A 21,229-nucleotide genomic window follows, 5' to 3' on the forward strand; every position below is an offset into this window, starting at 1 on the left:
CAGCTGCACAGACTTCACGATGTACATGCACAACTCTTTGCAGGATCAATTCTTTGATTTGATAAGAGAATGAGACCTCCCCATAGATTCCACATGATAATGTAAGGATTATTTCCACTAAGGTATTATAAAATTGTGAACCTCAAGTCACACCCATATGACTCTTTTACCTATTAGACACCTAAATGGTATTCTGTTCCAACCCGCGAATCTTGAATACCATACCTAGTTTTGGCCCCCACACCTCAAAAAGGATATAGAAGAATTAGGGAATTTACAGAGAGCGGCAACAAGGGTGATTAGTGGTATGGAGGGGCTTCCATATGAGGAGAGACTAAAGAGGCTAGACTTATTCAATTTAGAAAACAGGTGGCTGAAGAGGGACATGATAAGGGTATACAAAATACTAAATGGTGAAGTAAATAGAGATTTAGTATTTACTACCTCTCATAATACAAGGACAGTCATCATCCTGAATCCTGTTTTTCTCTGATAAAAAAATCACAAATTCTCTGACACAAAATCACAAATTATCTGATAAAACGCCCAACATCCATTATTAAAATTAAAAACTCCCCGCAGCCCCCCCCCAGCCCTGCTGGTGCCTCTCACACTCCCAAAATGTCTCCACCAGCCCTACTGGTGCCCCTCACTGCCCCCACAACTGCCCCACCTCTTGTGCCTCTTGCCCACAGTCTCTGCTGATGGGGCTCCCAGCTGCCAAGACTATGGGGCTTGGGAACCAAGTCTACAGCTCCCTGCCCCCAACAGCAGACAGCTGCAGCACAAGCTGCATGAAGCCAGCTCCCCCACTGCTGCTGCCTGCTCGGGTGGGGGTGGGGCCAGCTCCTGGCTCCCCCCAGCCCTGCCAGAGGGGGCGCCAGCCCCCTGCAAGCCCCACTTACCGCATGTGCTTCAGGAGCAAAGAGTGAGGCTGAGCTGAGTGGAGCTGTGGCTGACTGAGAGCCTCAGGCCCCACCCTTCTCCCTCCCCCTATCCCTCTGGGCAGGGCTGGGGGGTTCCTGCCCTGTTTGCAAACAACTCTTACAAACTGGAGCTAAACCAGCCTGCAACACTCTTTGCAAAAGTGGAGTATCACAGGTTTCTCTGCTAAAAGGAGAAATCTGTGTTTTCCCTGATAAAAGGGGAAATCCATGGTTTTCTCCATTTTTCCATGGGAAACAGAAAACCTGGATCCCTGGTTAGTATAAAATGAGATGAGTAAGTAGTAAGGAAGTTCCTCACTACCTTTTGTTCCTTTTTAACAAAAGAAAGTAGGGCCCTACACTTCAAGGGAGATGTGGACAGTTTGGAGAGAATCCAATGCAGGGCAACAAAAATGATTAGGGGCCTGGGAAGCAAGATTTAGGGGGAAAGGCTGAAAGAACTATGGGTTATTTAGCCTAGAGAAGAGAAGACTGGGGTGGGAGTGGAGATTCGATAACAGACTTCACATACCTGATGGGTGGTTATAGAGAAGACGGAGATGGGCTTTTTTCTGTGGCTCTTAGGGACAATGTCCTCAAGCTACAGCAGGGAACATTTAGGCTGGAGATTAGGAGGAAGTTTATGACTATGAGAGTGATCCAGCATTGGAACAGGCTACCTAGAGAAGCATGAATTTTCCATCCCTGGAAGTTTTCAAGTGCAGTTTAGACAGGTACTTGTAGTCAGGGATGATCCTTCCTTGAGCAGGGAGCTGAATTAGATGACCTCATGAGGTTTTTCCCAGCCCTGCTTTTCTATGATCCTATGAATGCCCCTTTGACAAGAGATTTTGTGTTTGTGATGAAGAGGAACAGGAGGGACGTTCTGTTTGTTCTCTGTTTTACAGGACTTCCTTATATTCTGTTTCATTCTTTGCTTGCTTTTATTCCATATTTGTTCCTTCCTTGTCCACCCTTCCATACCTACCAAGGAGGAAAATGTTAAAGATAGGAATAAGAATACAAGAGTTTTGGGTTCATTTATACTAAATTAAAGTGGTAAATTCCTGCATTACATGTCAAGCAATCATTATTGTTATGGTATGCTGGCAGGTAGGATTAACTAGCTCTAAATAAGATAGGAAGGAAGTGGAACTGGTTGCCTGTTTGAGGAGAGGTATTCAGGAAAGGAGTAGGATCAACTGCAGAAACTGGTATGAGTGCCTGCCCAAGAGGGAACATGTTTTGAAAATAATTTATGCCCTTTTAGCACTGCTTACCCTTTTCTTCTCCAAGGGAAAACAGGAGTTCCTATTGCCACGTACAAATCAAACCTATATCTTTTATCAACTGCTGTTCCAACCCCATCTTACCCAAATTTGTGCTTTCAGGAAAGACAAAGGCAAGGAGGTGTTCATGGTCTTGAAATACTTAAAGGGCTGCCATAAAGAAGAAGGAAAATTTTCTCTCTTGCTGCAAAGAGTAGCACACGGACCAATGGCTTAACGTTGCAGCAAATTAGTTTTAGATTACATATCAGGAAATCTTCACTGTTAGAAGAGTAAGGCAGTGGAAAAACTGCCTAGGGAACTTGTAGACTCTTTGTCACAGAAGGTATTCAAGAAGAGGTTGGGCAATGACAGCCATAGGTAGCTATGCCCATGCTTTACTATGGGTATTTCATGTGCTTATGGGCTTTGCTGATTGCCACATGGGACTGGGAGGGGATTTCACTCCTTCCCACCCTGCTTTCTACTGCATGTGTCAGGGTTTTTAATTTATTTATTTTTGCCTTCCTCAGAGGAATTGGGTGTTGACTGCAGTCAAGGCTGGGGATTTTGATTGAGATATGCCAGTCCTCCTTCTGCTAGGACTTAAAGCCAGGAGTGCCTAGCTAGAGGGTTTTGCCCCTCAGCTCAGGGTCAGCCCAGTCACTATATTTGGGTTCAGGAAGGAGTTTTCAGATTGGTCAAATTGGTCTGGACTGGGAGAAGTTTTGCCTTCCTCTGTAGCTGGAACTGTGACCTTTTACCTGGGATCTCTTGTGTATATATTCACCTTTTACAGGAGTGGGGCATTGGTTGCCATGATCCCTGTGCTTTATCTATGACAGGTTAGGGTGTTATGTCTTGTGTTGAGTCAGGTTTGATGTTAGTTTTAGGTTATGGATTTGCATAGGATGGCTTGGATAGAGATGATCTTGCCTGAGGCAGGTGTTTGGACTAGATGACCTATGGAGTTCCCGTCTAGCCCTACTTCTCTAAGATGCCATGATTCCAAGGTTGATGGCTCAGTCTTTGCATCTCCAACAGGCACAGTTTTTAGATCCTTATGTGATACAGTAATACCTTCTGGCCTTTTCAGTGAGTGCGTCTCAGGTTGTAGACATTACATTGCTTCTCCTTCTGAATCCAACTTTGTTTATATTTTTGAATAGCAAATAAACATACAAAGTTCCTTGGAATGGCTTTGCATAAATGTGATACTTACCCTTTGATCGTGATACCTTAGGCATAAGACTAATTGGGCTATGTTTGATATTGCCAACAGGATTATCTCTTTTTTGATACTAGAGACTGGTTCAGGACTAAGAACAAGCAGAAGCCTACTGGAACATTTTTTTAAGTGTCCTGCAATTCTCATCAAATAAAATAAACAACCAGAAAAAACAACCTTCTCAAAGTGTCCTCAGTATAAAAATAATTGCAGTCATCTTAAAGTTCATTAAGGCAAAGACAAGTTTGTAATGACTTAACATCATAGGACTAAATTATTATTTTATTAATAAACATCTAAAACTAACATTATGGGTTTTTCCCCTTGTGGTTAAGGCTTTTGAATGCCACATTGGAAACCTGGTTTATCCTTTGCTCTGACATAGATTTCCTATGTGATGCTAGAATGATCACATAAAGCAAACTTTTCATGATCATTAACTTTATATTCCATATTTTCTGGGTACTCACCTTGAAACACCTGGGGCCAGATTTCCAGGAGATCTCAGTGCTCCTACTGAAGAGCTGCTCATTGAACATAAATGCTACAAAAATTTAAAGTACTTTGAATAATTAGATCCAAGGAATCCCATGGCAGGCACAAACAATTAATACATATTTTTTGGCTTAGTATCTCCGTGTCTTGCTGTCTTCCATCTGTAAAATTAAACATGCCTAAGCATGCCTCCCTGCCTCAGAGGGATGTGGCATGAAACGAAAGTTGTTAATAATTTAACCATCCATTCACTGAACACTGCCTGTCTTGTGCACTGATTAAGGAAGGGATTCAATGGAAGTAATACTCTGAGAATTCCATAGTCTGGCTCTAGCATAATGAATTCACAAGTGGGGTCAAATCAAGTTAAAATAAAAGATCTTAAAAGTTAGGAAATGCCAGAATTAATTACTTGATTTTTGCAATTATAACATTATTTTTGTGTATATTTGTGTGGTATGTACTTACATTGAAAAGTTTTTTGCCAATGTTTTAAGATTCTGTATTTTTATATACGGTTCAGTCAAGATAAATTAATATAATAGATAAATGTTCTGAAACCAAATTACTGGAAGCACTATATATCTACTGCAGCAAGGGACAAAAGAGTTTAAATGGCTTCTAATGCTGAAACAAGATGTAAATACACCTGTTTCCACAGTTTAGCAACAGGTATCTAAGAGTTCTTCTGTTTCCGGCTATCTTCCCACCACTGCCTTCTTCCGGACATTTCCTCCCCCACAAACAAATGCAAAAAGTAAGGGGAGGAAGAGGAGGAGGAGAAAGCTAGTGTTTGTATCACACATGTCCTGTCATTGGGGGTTTTTTACCACTCCAGTCCACCCTAAGTCTTCTGTGCTGGAAATAATTAGACCCTATGAACAAAGATGAAGCAAAAATGTATACAATTCTGGTTGCCAAAAAATGAAGGCAGAGCCGCCTAATTAAGGTTGCATATGGAACTTTTTTTGGATGAATGGGCTTCCCTTTTTGATGAGCAGCTCAACAGCAGTTATGTCACTAGTCTGCTGTTAATTAAGTGGTGTTCACTGTATGCCTGTACAATTTCATGAAAAAAAAATCTTGGGTAGAAACATCATTTTGTAGGAGCTCAGCAATTAAAAAGAAAAGTCTCTAAAACATATTTTGTGGGTTCTATTCCAATGGCAATATCTTATTTTCTCCAATATAGCAAGTTCTTTATTTTTACAGAGCAGCACAATGCATTTTAGAAACCTTAATCAGTGAAAGAAGAAAGGATGATATAAAGGCTAGATGGGAAGGTTAAAGGCTGGATTTGAAAAGAAGTGTCTCAGTGGCTTGCAGACAGGAAAGAAAATGGCTTCCAGTGATTGGGCAGGATGGGTAAAAAGAGCAAATTACAATCCAATCCAGTTGCAGGGAACCCATGAGGCATGGGGTCCTGGAGAGGTGAATATGAAAACAAAGGACGTCAGCCGAACAATTGTGATTTGTGTCCAGAAATGGAGGATGGGAGACAGACCCTCTAGACCCTCCCTCCGCAAATAGCTGAGAAACTTCTCTGTTCTAAAGAGATGAGGTTAAGCCAATAGAACATCTTAAACTTTGTGTTTGTTCTCATTGTACACAGCAGTAACATAACTTGGGGAAGGAAACAACCGCAGCAGCCCTGGGCACTGCCTTTTAGGAGAGGAAAAATGGTGGGTGATGAAAAATAAGTGCTACTGCTGGCAGCACAGCATCCAGACCTTCTGGATGCTCAGCCGCTACCCAGGGTACAAAGTTGCTCTGCTATGCCTCTGGTAGATAGATATAGGTGGTAACTAAGCACTCACTGGCTGCATCTAGACAAGTACAGCCATCTGCAGTGCTACACACTGCACATTTGGGCATTCTCCGTGGTGCTACCTTGCAGTGTGGGGGTGGGGAGATTCTGGGGTCAAAAAAACCTGTGCAGGGAAAAAAGTGGGGCAGCGCATGTGGAGGCAATGTGTGCTGCCCAAAACCGGAACCTGGCCGGCCAGGCTTCCAGCTGTAGGAACACTGTAGCTGCAGCTTCCCTGGCTCCCAGGGCCCAAGGTAAGGCTGCTGGGGCCAGCACAGTTGCAGGCCCAAGCTATCTGCCCAGTGCTGAGTTTCCCTAGTGACTGGACCAGCCTGCCCAAAGTTTCCCCAGTCTCTACTCTGCCTCCAATCTCTTGCAATGAGTGTTTACACTAAGGTAGCCTAGAGTGGCTTTACCTTAGTGTAATAGGAACTGTGCAACCCAGAGAATCCTGCCCTGGAGAGGCATATCTTTGATCCACATAACAAGTGCTTAAAACTAGTTTCAGGTGTTAAAGTGTGGACAATTCAAGTGTTAAGAGCTCTAGGACCTGGCCAAATTTACCATATAATAAGGCCCTAAATAATTTACTCAGAGTGGCATAGGTCCCTTCCATATTGGATGCAGGGCCAAGTGCAATATTGATACTCAATTATAACGATTTATATTGAATAATGAAACCCATATAAAAATTATACTATTATGATCATTTTCATAGGCTTGTGTTTTCTGTCATGGGTGCATTTTACCCATTCAAATTCAAAATAGATTGAATTGTTTGACTGTTTGGCTGGAGTTGAAATAGGCACATACATGTCTAGCGTACTTACATTATTGCAATATACAAACAAAGGATACATAGCATAGCTGGAATGCATTATCTGAAATGGATTGTTAAGCATAACCCATTTGCAATGCATAGTGATTAACATACGAATAATAAAGCATGAGTACGAAAGTGTAATTCGCAGTTAACTGGTCGTCCCTGTGCTTTGGAGACCTTAAGCACATGGGCTTAGTAAACAAGCAGACAATTCATTTAGCCCCCTCTTTCTGTTTTGCAGCACACTAGCAAGCTAATGGTTTGTAAGGTTATTTTTCTGGAATAGTGTTAGTGATTGCTTTTGCTGGTTCGTAAGTAGGGACCTACATAATTCACAATTGTGCAGATTTTGAAGATTCCACAAAATCCAGGCAATGCCTGTGAAATTTGTGGAATCTTTGAAACCCGTGGTGAGACTTACTGAGCACTATAGTAGCTTGCTAGGGTCGGGAAGTGGGGAAAGAGGGGCTGCCTGCTTGACGGGCTGCCAGCAAGATGGCTGCTGCCCACATCCCTTACCAGTGACTGGCTGCAAGGGTTGCCTGTCATGTGACCCTACCCCACTCCACCAATCAGCCGCAAGGGATGGGGCTGCATGGAGGTCAGCCCTTGCAGCCAATCAGTAGCAATGGGTGGGGCCACATGTCAGGCAGCCTCTGCAGCCAATCAGTGGTGAGGGGTGGGGTTGCTGGGGCCCCTTGGCCAATCACAGGTGTGTGGGGGGAGGGGTCAGCCATACTCTGCCCACAGAACGGCTACCCAAACCTACATTCTGCCTGCAAAATCAGGGGGGCAACCCCTGTGAATTAGGTAGGGTCCTATTCATAATTTATAATTGTGATATCATACATATGTGGCTTATCATACTGGGACTTTGAGATTTAGAAGCCAGAACTGATCTTATTGAATCCAATGGAGTTTTGCTATTTACTTCAGTAGAAGCGAGTTATGGCCAATAACATACAAAATATTTGTATATCCTGCAGCTTTTGGAAGTGTCAATATTTGTACTTACTATCAAAAAATCACAGTAATATTTAAACCTTGCCTTCTACTAAAAATAGTCATGCTTCTTTCGAGGAAAATGATGCCAGTTCCAATCTGCGTCTCTCTTTTCCTAGTCTTGCTTTGCATCCTCGGAAAGACGTCGTAGTTACTGCGAGTGATGACCGCCTCTGGAAGATGTGGGCCTTCCCTAATGGGAACATCATTGTGACAGGTGAAGGTCACACTGATTGGCTTTCTGGTTGCTGCTTTCATCCAAGGTTAGTGTAAACAGTACCCTGAACCAGCCCTAATCCTTCCTGGCGAAGTACTTGTTTGCTCTTTCTTCCCTCGCTGGCCTGCTTTGATGACTTTCTATTCTCAGTATAACCCTGTGCTCCCTGCTGAATTTCCAAACATGTAGATAAATGTTCCTTTGGCTTTCACAGTGTTGACTTAAGATTGATTGCTTTTGGTATTTTGTACATCTCAAACTTTGTCCACATGCCAGAGCATCTAACAAGGTGTAATAAGCTTTTCAGGTCTAGTTGTGTTTATTCTGTTTGTGGTTATGCACCATAGCATGCCTGGCATGATTTTTTAGTAATACAGAGCAGTTTATTTTCTTATTAATCATTAGTTGTGGGTTTTATTTAAAATATTCCAGTTGAGTTAAGGAGCAAGATTGTGAGCTTCCCAATTGCCCTTCATCAAAAGTCAAATCATGACTTGGCAAACAAAAGTGGATGTTCAGAACAGGAAATAATCATATATAAGTTACTGAAATAGTCTGATAATTAATTGGATTTGGTGGACATCCCATTGAGAAGTATAATTATTTTACTCTGAGAAAGTAGGTTTTTTATCTGGTAGGATTAGAGCTATGTGCATTAAAAAGATTTTGCATCAGATTTATGGGTTTTCAGTTGTAGTAGGACTCTGTTTTTAACATAGTGAGCACCTATTTGAGTCCTCAGCCTAAGTTTGATCTTTAAAAAGACCTATTTAGACCCCTGATATTGCATTTAATGAATTAATTAATTGCAACACATCATCTATATTGTCTTTGGGTGAGAGGAAGAAGGAGAGTCGAATTAATTCCAAGGCATTTACTGTCTTAACATAGGATCCTTCATCATTCAGTCTAATACACCTATACCAACATCTACACAATTGTAGGCCTCAGTGAAGAAATGTGTTCTCATTTGGGGTGGAATTTTACTATAGGTAGATGCTTACCAGTGCTTTCCTGGATTGATGTGAAACTGAGTACAACAGCAAGTGGAATCCTAGATCTGCCTTTGTTTAAGCACCCAGAGCTTTCATTGATTATTTTTTTATCCTTGGAATTTGGAGTCTATGAGGCGTACAAAATTGGACCCTAAATATGGTGTCGGTACTGCAGAACACTTACGTTTACAGTTATATTCTTAGAAACAATACTCTGTGTTGCAAGATGCCCCTGACACTTATGCAGATTTAAAGAAATTAAAAACACAGTAAAATCTGTGGAAAAAGAGAAATGGGAAGTTTCCATTTTCTTTAAGGGAGCAGAAATATTTTTTCATTGATTGATAGCTTGTGTTGTAGAATTGGTGAGCACACAGGACATTGATATCTGATGTATAGATAAGGAAAATGATGGCATCCTCTCACCTCTTATGAACATAAAACTCTTCCCTGAGAAAAGAGAGCATAATTAGAAGAACATGCTATCATTTATAAAGCCTCTGGGCATACTAATCAGATTTCAATAATGCATTGTTACCATGACACCCAGTGACTCAGACTCAGAAAAGAATCCTCATTAGTCTTTGACCAGCATACAGTCCTTTCAATAGACTTTCCTGTTTCTCATTCAATTACTGAAATTTAAAATGAGGTGAGGTACATCACTATTTACATGCAATATGAATTTTCTCTTCTTGAATATGAAAAAAATATAATATTTTCCTGATAATTCATAGGCAACTATAAATGGGCAAATGGATGGGCAAATATAATATAAGGGACAGAATACATTTAATCATAGTATTCCTTTTTCAGTTCAGAATTTCTACACATCAGTTGTTACAGAAGAGACATAACTAACCTAAAATGGAAAATTTGTACCATTTGTCAGAATTAAGATGTAGAAAGCCACTAATTTATTAACCCAAGGGTTGAAAAGGAGGATATTTTTGTGGCTGTACTACTTCCCAATGATGAAAGAAACTGAGTTGAATAACCAGATCTTCCACATATATTGTGCAGGGAGTAGAAAGTATATGCCCTTTTCCTATCTGTAAAAAAAGGATAATAATAGAGTCTTTCTCCCACCTTCTTGGTATATATTCAGATTGTTAAAATTGTGTTGTAATATTTTTAGTTCTGAGGGAAGGCAGATGTTTTCTGATTTGTTGTGTACCTAGCACTCCTCTTCCATGAATTGCAACCTTGATGTTACATAGAGGCTTGTGTGCTACCAATGACCCCAAGAGGCCCTGCACTCAAGTTTTATACTCCTGGTAGGTTTACTCATGGGGCCAAGGTCAAGAGCTCTCTCATCAACTACAAATTATTCTTCTGAAAATCTGGAAACATGAACAGATTCCCAGTGACCTAAGAGATGCCACAATCATTACCATCTTCAAGAAAGAAGATAGATTGCAGCAATTATCCTGGTTATTGTGGTATTGTGCTGTTGTCCATAACTGGGAATATCCTCACTCACTTTTTCCTCAACAGACTCACCTTCCTCACTGAGATGTACTCACTTGCGTTCCTCACTCAGAGGTATAATAGGTATGACTTTTGTTGCTAGCCAACTGCAAGAAAAATGCCACAAGCAACAGCAAGATCTTTACATGGTCTTCATTGACCTGACTAAGGTCTTTGATTCATTCAACAGAGACACCATATGGAAGATGCTTGAGATTTGGATACCTCTTAAAATTTGTTATCATCAGACTCCTTCATGATGATATGACAGCAGCTGAGTTAAGCAATGGCTTGAAAATGCTCCCTTCATTATTAAAATTGGAGTCAAGGAAGGAGTATGATTGCACCAACACTCTTTTCCATCTATGTCTCAGCTATTTTGCATCTCACTGCTGATTGGCTTCCATCTAGAGTCAGCATCCAATATCGCATGGATGGGAATATCAGTCCATTACATTCCAAATCCAAGACAACTAGCACCTCCACTGTTGATTTTCAATATGCTGACGATTGTGTTGTATATGCCCATTCAATTGAAGAGTTCCAGGTCACTCTTGGTTGCTTCTGTGAAGTATATAAATCGCTTGCATTCACTGTCAACTTCACAAAAACAAAAACACTTTACCAATACACCTTAACCCAGGCAGCTGCTCCTCTGCATATTACAACTAGAGGGCCGCTTTCAGTCATTACCATCAGCAATGTCTTCAGAACATCCTCCACATCAATTGGAAGGAAAAAAAAAACTTAACACTAATATTCTGGCTCAAACAAACACCACCAGCATTGAGACCATGTTTATGTGGCACCAGCTTTTTTGGACATGGCATGTCACAAGGTTGCCTGACAGCTGACTACTGAAACAGGTCATATACTCCCAACTCACCAATGGTCAACACTGTAGAGGTGGTCAAAAGAAGAGAATCAATGACACCTTGAAGGCCAATCTGAAAAAATGTGATATTTATATCAATATTTGGGAGACTTGAGCACTGAATCACTCTCCATGGTACCGTATGACAAGGTATCAATCATTTTGAGCAAACTTGCCTCACTGTGGAGGCAGATAGACTAGAGAGACATAGAAAAAGAGCTGTGATTCTGTATTACCAGAACTTATTCCTTCCTCCTGGAACTGTTTGCCATGACTGTAGTCAAACATGCAACTCTTGGACTGGCCTCTTCAGCCATCTCTGGATTCCCCAATGCCTCCCTAATTAAAAGAAGACTGTCCTCCTTGCATCAAGGAATTGCTGATGCACCTAGCACAGACAGGTCCCAGCCCAGCTCCTACCATTGTAAGATAGATAATAAGGTATCTTCAGAACTTATTAAAACCAAAGTTCTCCTACATTTTATGGGCTTGATTTTCCTAATTGCTGGGCACTTAATATAACTTGGGCTTTATTTTTAGAATACAGTTTTGCTACAAATAGAAAAAGTCTAGAATTTCATTGTGACTTTTAAAAAACTCACAACAAGATCAGTTTCAACTACACCTTTATTTAGCATCTAAGTATGACCTTACAAATGATGAAAAACTAATCAATGGGATTGAAATTAATAAAACACTTCCTTTATAGTCACTTTAAAATCCAAGTCTACATCAGAATACTATGGGACAAATATTAGATGGCTTAAGCATAATTAATAACCATACTTCTAACTGTCTACTTTAAGTTAATATTTTATGGCAGAAGAAAAGAATAGTTTGTTTTGGCTTCCCTTTGGAAATCTTGAAAACCTTAACATTTACCGCTTATAAACCAAGAACAGAATCTCTTCTGATATTTAAATTGTTTTTGTAAAGATACCACCTGTAATTTATACAATACCATAGTTACATGACTACAAGATGGCCTGAATTTAAGATGACTCTCCCCCAGTAATTGGATTCTATACACATACAATTTATAAATGTATTATAATGTTCTATATATAGAATTTAATTATTGGAGGATCATCTTAAATTCACCCCCCCCACACACCTACTACTACAGGCAGTGGAGGGGAGAGGCAATGAGGGGGAGGTAATGGGGCAGGCAGTGGGTGGACAGACAGTGGAGAGATGGTAATGGGTTAGTCGTTGGGGGCACAGACAGTGGGAGAGGCACTGGGCAACGTGGTATAGCTAGCAGTGGGGGAGTGGTAATGGGGCAGGCAGTGGGCGGGCCAGTGGTGAACCCATAAGAAATCAGGCAGTGGAGGGAGCAATGGGGGAGAGGCAGTGCAGGGCATGTGTTAGGGGGCTGGCAGTGGGGGAGGCAATCAGTTTGCCCCTGAAACCTGTCCCCCTTACCACTTATACCTGCCCCCCTCAGCCTCAGGCCACCCACTCACCCTTCCGCTGCCTTCTTCCTTCTTCCTCCATGTTGCTTCGACCCCTCGCAGCCTTGGGTCCCCACCCTCCTTCCTCCCATCTCCCCCCTGAAGTCACTCCCCCACCACCAGCCCCTCCACCTCCCCCTTACCTTTGCTCTGGCATCAGTAGGCTGTATCCCTGATGCAGCCTGAGGACAGTGAGGATGGGTCCAGCCCTGCTCCACGGCAGTGGCATGAACATGACACCACTACATGGCTGGGGTGGAGCTGTGCTTTGTGCTCAAGGCTGCAGTTGCAATGGAGCCTGCTGGCATGGAGCAAAAGTAAAGAGTACAGGAGGAGGGAAAGATGGGGAGAAGCAGTGTGGGGGGATATGGGACAATCGGCTTGAGGCTATAGGGGAGGAGTGGTGGGGGGACAGTGGCAATAAGGGCAGGCTGTGGCTGTGGCTCCACTCCAACCCCAACCCTGGATTGGGGCCAGAGCTGGAGCTGCAGCAGCTGCCTGGCCCCCACCACTTCATACTCAATTCTAAGATGAGGGGCTCCCCCCCATCCATGTTAAATGTAGGGGAAAACCTCATCTCTTAATCAAGTAATATGGTAATTGATGCAGCAAGTTTCAGTATTGTGTAATGCTGCTCCCTGCATCATTAACTATTATTTTTTGGAAAGAGGAACACTAAACATGTACTATTGAGTTAGCTATGCTTTAGAAAAGTAGGTAATATAAAAGAAATATGAAGAAGAAGAGATTTGAAGAAGATTCTATATTTATACATACATTTTGTGTAGTTTGATCCTGCTTTCTGCTCTTCCTAGGCTGCCAGTGTTTCTTCTGTTTAAAGAGGATTGGCTTTGGTTTCTTTATGAAGGTATATGTGTGACATCTAGCTATGATTTCAAAGCGGTACATAAGAGAATTAAATGCCAAACTCACACTGAGTCTCAATGGGATTTGGGTACCTAATTCTTTTACACCTTTTTGAATGTTTCCATCTAATTGTAAGTGGAATAATTTTTTGCATTCATTAATATCAGTAATTCAGATAGATCAAATAGTTTCCCGCCATACTGGGACACAGTGGGTAGATAGGAGTGAGTCATCTGTAGTTCAAGAATCAGACTTGTGGCTGAATGTCATACAACTTTAGACTTGGTGTCCAGTTCTCCTGCTGGGTCTGCAGAGACGTTCTTAGTGATAACTTGTGCTTTCCCTATATGCATGTACCCCCAAGACAAAATCTACAGGGAGAGCGAAGCTGGCCCTCTGCACTTAGAGGGAACAGAAGGTCTGTGTTGTGCTCCACTGTGGTAGAATTTTGCCTTGAGCTTTTTAAATGAAAAGAAAACTTCAAACACAGCCAGTCATCTACAGAATACAGCAGCTGGAAAGAGGAGGGAAGAGCTGCCTTCTTTTTGAAGTTTAGGTGACAAGTGGTCAAACTTCAAAAAAAAACCCCCACTGTGTTTTTTCTCCGAACTGGCTGAACAGCACTTTGCAGATGGATCGGCTGCTTCCAGGGTTCTTTTTTTAGGGAAATGCCTTAGGGCAAAATTTTAGCTAATCATGAATATGTATGATAAAGGATGGTGGAAACAGAATGCCTCCTCCCATAGCCACCCATATAGGCCTCACACAGAATTATGGCATTAGAAGTATGAGTGAATTAGATAAAGTGGGTAGAATGTCTGATGACTTAGGGTGACCTCTCGTGTACCTACTAGCAGCCTCTAGAATCACCTAGGAAGCTTAGACTCCACTTTTTAGAAAATCATTGAAAATAGCATACTTTAGGGCATGTATCATATTTTATTGGACTATTAATAATAGTCTTGGATAGTTACAGAATCAACCCTCACAACTTACCTGAGGCATATGTTAATGGCCAATAAAACTCACGCTGGAATGTTTTAATGCTATATTACTTTCTCTCCACATATGCTAATATAATGGTCAATGACATTAATTTAGTTATGAATATTAAGAGTGCCCACTTCTTTGAACTTTTTTGTAGCTTTTCACATGCAAAAAATGGGGATTGAGGCTGTAAAATAACCATGAACTTTTGTTTTCAGATCCTCTGAATCTAAAAATAACTATGAATAATAATTTGATATAGTCCTCAATCCCTTGTGTTAAAGGGATTGGTAGAATCCTGTCAAACTAAGACAAAATTCTATGTACATAGCTAACAATTGCTGAGGAAGAAAAATGAAGTTTACTCTTTCTGTGTCTTTTGTAGAAAGAACATACCACACCTTTCTCATATTTAATGAAATAGTCTTTTACAGTTTTGAACTACACATGGGAATCATCCTTTCAATAGTAAATGAAAGGTGATAGTGGGAAAAAGGTCATGAAAGGCATTGAAAGTAAAGTAGCTTATGCTTGATGTGATAGAAAAGGGGGGCCAATGGCAGTTCACTGGCAACAGACAGAAAGTAGTTAGTGCTGATGGACAGGAAGTTCTGGGAAGACACAACAGCAGGCCATAAAGGAAACAGCTGATGAGTGATGCTATAAGACAGGGCTGGCCAACATACCAGCCACAACTGCCACAACCCACATTCACAGCGGACTGGGGAAGGAACAGGCAGCATGGCAGAGATAGGGTAGGAGGCAAAAAGCAAAGAAGCAGATGAGGCAGGGAGCACAAAGTAGGAAGCAGAAAACAGAGGAGCAGCTCAGACAGGGAGCGTAGGGCAGGGAGCAGAAAGAAGAGCAGCAGACCAGGCAGAGGAAAGGGATTGGAGTAGCATTAGTATAGAATGCAGAGCTAATTTGTGTCATGCTTGCTAAAAATCTTAACCCCCAATTATATGAGATCAGGTGATCAAAAAAGGCACTGTGTAACTTATACTACTGAATACAGTGGGTGCATCTACATAAGACAGTACTGCGCAGTTGTTACTACACATTTATTTAGTACTTGTACTAATAAGACTAAATAAATGCTCAGTAACTGGAGTTACTGCACCATAGTGCTAAGCAGACATCTTTTAAGTGATGCTACTACACAGTAGCCTAATAATACCACACAGTAACATATTAGCATTGTCTATGCTGTGATGTGCTAGTGTGCATAATTTTTTGGCTACTGCACAGTCAGTGTCTCATGTAGATGCACACTTTGTGGAAGAGTAGAACCAAGGTCGCAGGTTAAATAAGTCAAGGAAAAGATTGCAGAGGACAAGGAAGAGAGGCATCCATAAGAAGCTGGCAGCTGTAGCAGTCATCTCAGATAAATGGGTCCATGTCTCTGTAAATGTCAGGAGCTGTAGAAAGTAAGATAAGATGAGGTTGTGAATGACATAAAAGGATGTATTTTAGGCATTCTAGAGACAGGCAGCAAGAAAACTGCAGGAAAATGAGGGATCAGTGTGAGGTTAAGTGTAGAGGTAGTGCTGAGGACAGACACAGGGGACAGAGCAAAGGTTGGCACAAAAGTTACTGGAGGTGCGAAGAGGGATGGAGGCATGGGACCAAATTCGTGCTGATGGGGAGGAGGGACATTTGGGCAGAGAAAGACAGAATTATGCAGACTGGTTCAGGAATGTAGAGGGGCAAAGTTAGCAAATGAAAAGTAATGAAGCCACTGGGGGATGGGGAGAAGAGAAGTAGAAGAAAACAGTTTGATGAAAATCATGGTACCAGTGGTTGCACACCCATCATTGACCTCTAGACAGGCTTGGGGAAAATGTAGAGGACAAAGAGTCAGGCTTGACAGGCTGGAATACCTCTTTAAATTTCAGGATTTCATAGTGAATTTCTGTGCTTTAAGGACCCCATATCTGGTTTGAATATCAAGGTGAATTATAGATAAAGATCACTCTTCCCTGATGCATTTCTTAGCTCTAACTCTGTAGACTCCCTATAGGTTGAACCAGTCTGTAGAGTTCTATTATCAGCGGTTATAGCCACATCAATCTAAATCAGTCTTCTGGGAAATGATAATGCCTGCATACATCAGTGTTTGCTTGGTGAGAAACAGCAACTAGTTACACAGCAAATCAAACACTCAGTCATCCTGATTCGAAAAACATGCAGGCTTTTCTCTATTTGGTTTGCACAAAGTAACTAATTTTCTTTAATAATAATAACTGCACATGGTTAGTGTAGCAAAAGCAAAGGAAAGTGATTGACAATGATTAGGGTTCCTCAGTCATGGTGTCAGTGGGCACATCTTCATGTGCATTTGATGAGGCATCAGTTTACTTGTGAGTAAATTACTCATAAGTAAACAGTGCCGGGCAGGTGTCTTTACATGCAGGCAAGTGGGAGCAGATTTGCTGGCAACTGATCCCGCTTCCCAGGGCCCGGCAAAGAGTCTCTGCCACCACCAGGGGAAGCTTCAGGCTCTGACTGCAGCTGCCTGCAGCTGGCAAGCATTTTCAAAAGGCAGCCCTGCTCACTATTCTCTAGCCAACCACTCCCCTGGCTAGGAGCAGCGTGCACAGTGCAGGGAGATCACATGGTAATGCGCTCCTTGCTGCCTGTGCCTCCCCGTGCTATGGCGGGTCTGCCTAATGGCATTGACAGCCAGTGTCCTGGGCTTCTGCTGGGCACCACCACCTGACCCACATCCGTCTGGGCCCAGCTGGCTCCCCCACACTCAGTGACCATCTGCCAAGCCACTGTGTACCATCTCAGGGCCACCACCATGGACCTGCTGCCTCAACCCTGTCTGACTGACTGGACCCCAGCAGGAACGCCAATGACGGGCTCCAGGACGCCACCACCAGGGCTGCTGTTGCCCTCCAGGGCCTCCAGTACCGCCACCTCTAGGCCCACTGGGCCAGGCAGGACTGGTGGCTGCACATCATCCAGCACACCTGGGATGATGAGAAGTGGCTGCAGACCTTCTGCATGACCCGGATTACCTTGTGGGATCTCTTGAAGCAGCTCCAGCCATACCTGGAGCAGCAGAGCACCAGCATATGGCCACCACTCCCTGCAGACATGCATCTGGCCCTCACCCTGCTGAAGCTGGCCACACCTGCCAGCCTGTGGTATGTCAGCCACTTGGTTAGTGTAGGCAATGCCACTGTTGGGGAGGCTGTCCTGGAGGTGTGCAGCACCCTCCAGGACATGCTGGCAGACACTGTGCTCCCTGTGCATGACTCCTTTGAAGTGGTGGTATGTTTCCATGCCCTGGGATTCCCCCAGTGCATCAGGTGCTGCATATGTGTAAATCCACACACTTGCTGCACAGTAAACTATGCTTCTGCATAGTTAAGCATCTTGTGTATAAATGCTCAGTATTACTTAAAAAGCTCTGCTGACAGCAAAAATGTTTCTACCTACTATTTCTAATATCATTCTAATATCTAATATATAATTCTAATATCTAATTCTATATAATATATAGATTCTAATATCTAATATATAATTTCTAATATCAATTTTATGTAGAATAGTTTATTTGCATGGGAGAATATAGCAATAGATGAATTATCCTGCTATTGTATCCTGTTTAATAACTGGATTTGACACTAAAAGTACAGTTTGCACTTAATGCATTCTCTATTGCTAGGGAGGTTTTTAGGTCAAGCAGACATTGTCAGACGCATGACTCAAAGACCTGCTAAAAGTCATTATAAAGTAATGTCTTTTAGCTCTAGATAAACAAAATAGCACTCATCTATATGTAAGCTGTAAATAAATGCTAGCTTGTGTTACTTGACCTTGATATGTGGGTCTTGTTAATCTTCAAGAGACCATAGAAAACTATAAGAGCAGCTGGAAAACTGCATTTATATGGAGACAACAGGGGAGTTCAGAAGTTGTTTCTGGGTGCCATCTAGACAACTATAAAGGTCCTATTTAGAGCAGGTGAGGCCTGGAAACACAATAAGGGACCACCATGTTTCTTTATTTAGTATTAGTTCTTTATTGGTCTTCTCATGATAAAAGGTGACTATTCAAAATGTTTCCCTCTTTGAAGAAGGAGGTTTCTGAGAATTTAAGTAGCCTTGTGATTCATTACCAGTAACTCTGTCACAGTTGCTCTTGGATTTCAGTATGGAAAAGCTTGCATTGTGATTATTGTCAGCTACTACTCAAAATTATATGGTCATCAGAGTTGGAGAAGGTGGGGATGTGAGGGAAGTAAAAAGAGAGGATAAGAAAGTAATGCCCTGTGCCCTCTGCACAGCTAAACAGAAGACAAAAAGCATCACCATCTTCATATGATTGTAGGGGGGTGATTTATAATAATCACTTCAAAGCTTTAAGGAATGCTGACTGTTCAGACACACTCCCCTTAGGGAACAGAACCAAAAGAGCAGCAGGAAACAAGACAGATGAATACCCTATTCCTTCTTCTCTGGCTGTGTGCACAAGAGGATTCTCTATAGTCCTGAGAATGCAGGAACTGCTTTTTTTAAAAATAGTACCCACATAACCGCATGCCATCTAGTCAGGGAGCTTCTTACTTGTTCTTCCAGCTGAAGTGGTACATTTACACACTGTACTTTACCCAAGCTTCTGCCTTAAGCTACTGCCTCACCCTTAAGTATTAACATAAGAGAGGATTTTTAGGGATCATGTTTACTACAGTCTCTCTCAAATGTCAGTGGAAGAAAATCATTCTGTGTTTTGTGACCTTAATAGAGGTGAAGACATTAACACGTGAATCAGATTTCACTGCCAAAACAGTCATAGCTTGTTTATCCTTTGTTAAACTATTATTGATACTAAATAAGGAAATATAACATAGCTAATGTACATTAGTTAGGAATTGTAAATAGCATGTTTATTATAAAGCCATATTGAATCGTGTAATTTGTAAGATGCTTCAATTCATATATAGCTCAACAAAGCCTTCATTCATCAGATTATACATTAAATATGACAATAATTGGAACCTTTTTTTGGATAGCATGATTCATTTTTAGTCACATAACAGGCTTTACAAAATACATTAGATCTGGCAGACTAGACATTTGTTAAGAGGTTTTGGAAAACTGCCCTAGCACAAAAAGTGCAAAGAAAAACATTTTTTCCCAAGGAAAAAATAGTTTTCAAAAGTCTTTCATACTGAATGCTCTATTTTTGTAGCTACAGACATGTACAACCCACTTAACAATTGACACTGCATTTTGAGTAAACAAAACCTGCATTTTTTAAATAAGCAATGCTATGTTCCAGTCTTTGACAGATTTTAAACTTTAAGACCAAATAATTGGTGTATACACAATGGCTATTCTACAATATATTGAAAGAAAGAAATATCACATAACAGAATTCTTCAGGTCAAGCAAACCCAACGCTTCTGCTTTTACTTTGAGGAGGTAGACAGCAAATTCCCTTTGGGATTCCCAATCTCATTAATTTTTGTCAATAAGAAGTCCTTCTCTTGGACAAAGGAATAAATCACATATAAATGAAATATGAGAGATTACACCAGAAGCAGAGCTTTTGCTTAGACTAATCCAATATCTTTGGCGAAACATCTCAATGTCAAAGGCTTTATAAGTATTCTGCAGGATCAGTCTGGCAAAGAGAAATCAATAACCAGGTAATGGATTTGATTAAAATGCATTTTCCCCCACCCTCACCTTGCATCCACCAGCCAAACATTTTTATCCATACTAATCTGTTTCTGGCATATGTAGCTATTTGTTAGCCTCTTTGCTTGCCTAGTATATTTAAGTATAATACCATCCATGTTTTATACATATACATTTTATATAATGCATTTCAGATAAACTGTTTGAACATCTTGGATTGTGTTTTTTGGGGGGAGATTCACCTTAAAATGGGCCATAGCAAACAACAGCATGATAATGGTTGGTTTAGTACTGTAGGGCACATGGGTGGATCTATGATTTAGAAGAAGGGGGTGCAGATGGTGTAGTACATAATCACACGTAAGTCTGTAGAGATTTAAAATAGAAGTGAGACACTACCAGGAATAATTAAGACAGCACAATTTCAGTAGAAATGTTAGTTTGAATAGTGGGACATCAAGATCATTAAAAAATATAGAGGTTAACACCTGTGGAGTGAAGAGAGATTAGCAGGAATCAGGGAGATGACAAGGAGCCATGAAGTCAATTGACTCTCTCAGCACTGCTTTAATAGAAATGTGGCTGTTCCTCCAAGGGTATTGATTTAAAGTTTGGGCAGAGCAGAAACTAAAGCGGGGTACCACTGCATCCTTCTCTGCCCACTGGATCTGCCCCTGGCAGGGCATGTAGTGAATGATCTAAATAAGTCTTATGTCCAAAACAGAGTTTGCTGCTTTGTGTCTTTTGATATTTTTTTCCTTCCTTCTGACCCTAACAGTGTAATGGATGACTATAGGGCCTACTCTCCCATTGAACTCTACCTCTTTATTTTTCCTTATCTGTGTACAATATATTTATATCCTTGCTATACCATTCTCTTGTGTTATCTATAGGGACCTTCTAAATTCACAATTTCATGGTTTTCACTGAAACCACAAATTTTGTAAGTCCCCCTTGAAAAATCCCAGTCCCTGCAAAAAAGCACGGGGACTGTGAAAAAGCAAGAAAATTGCAGTGAGCCAGTGGGGGTAAGGAGGGGAGCCAGCTGCAAATAAGAAAGAATGGGAAGCCCTGGCATCCTGGAGCATAAGGGAAAGGACAGGGAGGAGGGGGAGGAGGTTGGCTGAGGGGCCCTGGAAATTCTGTCTCTGCTTGGAGATTG

General features: G+C 41.5%; 1 protein-coding gene and 1 long non-coding RNA gene across 4 annotated transcripts in view; one reads left to right on the forward strand and one right to left on the reverse strand.

Moving 5' to 3' along the window:
• LOC109284308 (uncharacterized) overlaps positions 1–4,086 on the reverse strand; it is an 86,231-nt gene extending 82,145 nt beyond the window's left edge. Inside the window, exon 1 of the long non-coding RNA XR_002091717.1 lies at positions 3,893–4,086. This is a non-coding gene — a long non-coding RNA (uncharacterized LOC109284308). The remainder of the gene's footprint in view (positions 1–3,892) is intronic.
• SPAG16 (sperm associated antigen 16) overlaps positions 1–21,229 on the forward strand; it is a 988,711-nt gene that overhangs the window by 560,229 nt on the left and 407,253 nt on the right. For all 3 annotated transcript variants that reach the window (XM_059727149.1, XM_019492271.2, XM_019492270.2), the window contains exon 11: positions 7,669–7,812. In XM_059727149.1, coding sequence (XP_059583132.1) covers positions 7,669–7,812 — 144 coding nt within the window. The remainder of the gene's footprint in view (positions 1–7,668; positions 7,813–21,229) is intronic.

Source organism: Alligator mississippiensis, chromosome 4, assembly GCF_030867095.1.
Source record: "Alligator mississippiensis isolate rAllMis1 chromosome 4, rAllMis1, whole genome shotgun sequence".
Lineage (NCBI taxonomy): Eukaryota > Metazoa > Chordata > Crocodylia > Alligatoridae > Alligator > Alligator mississippiensis.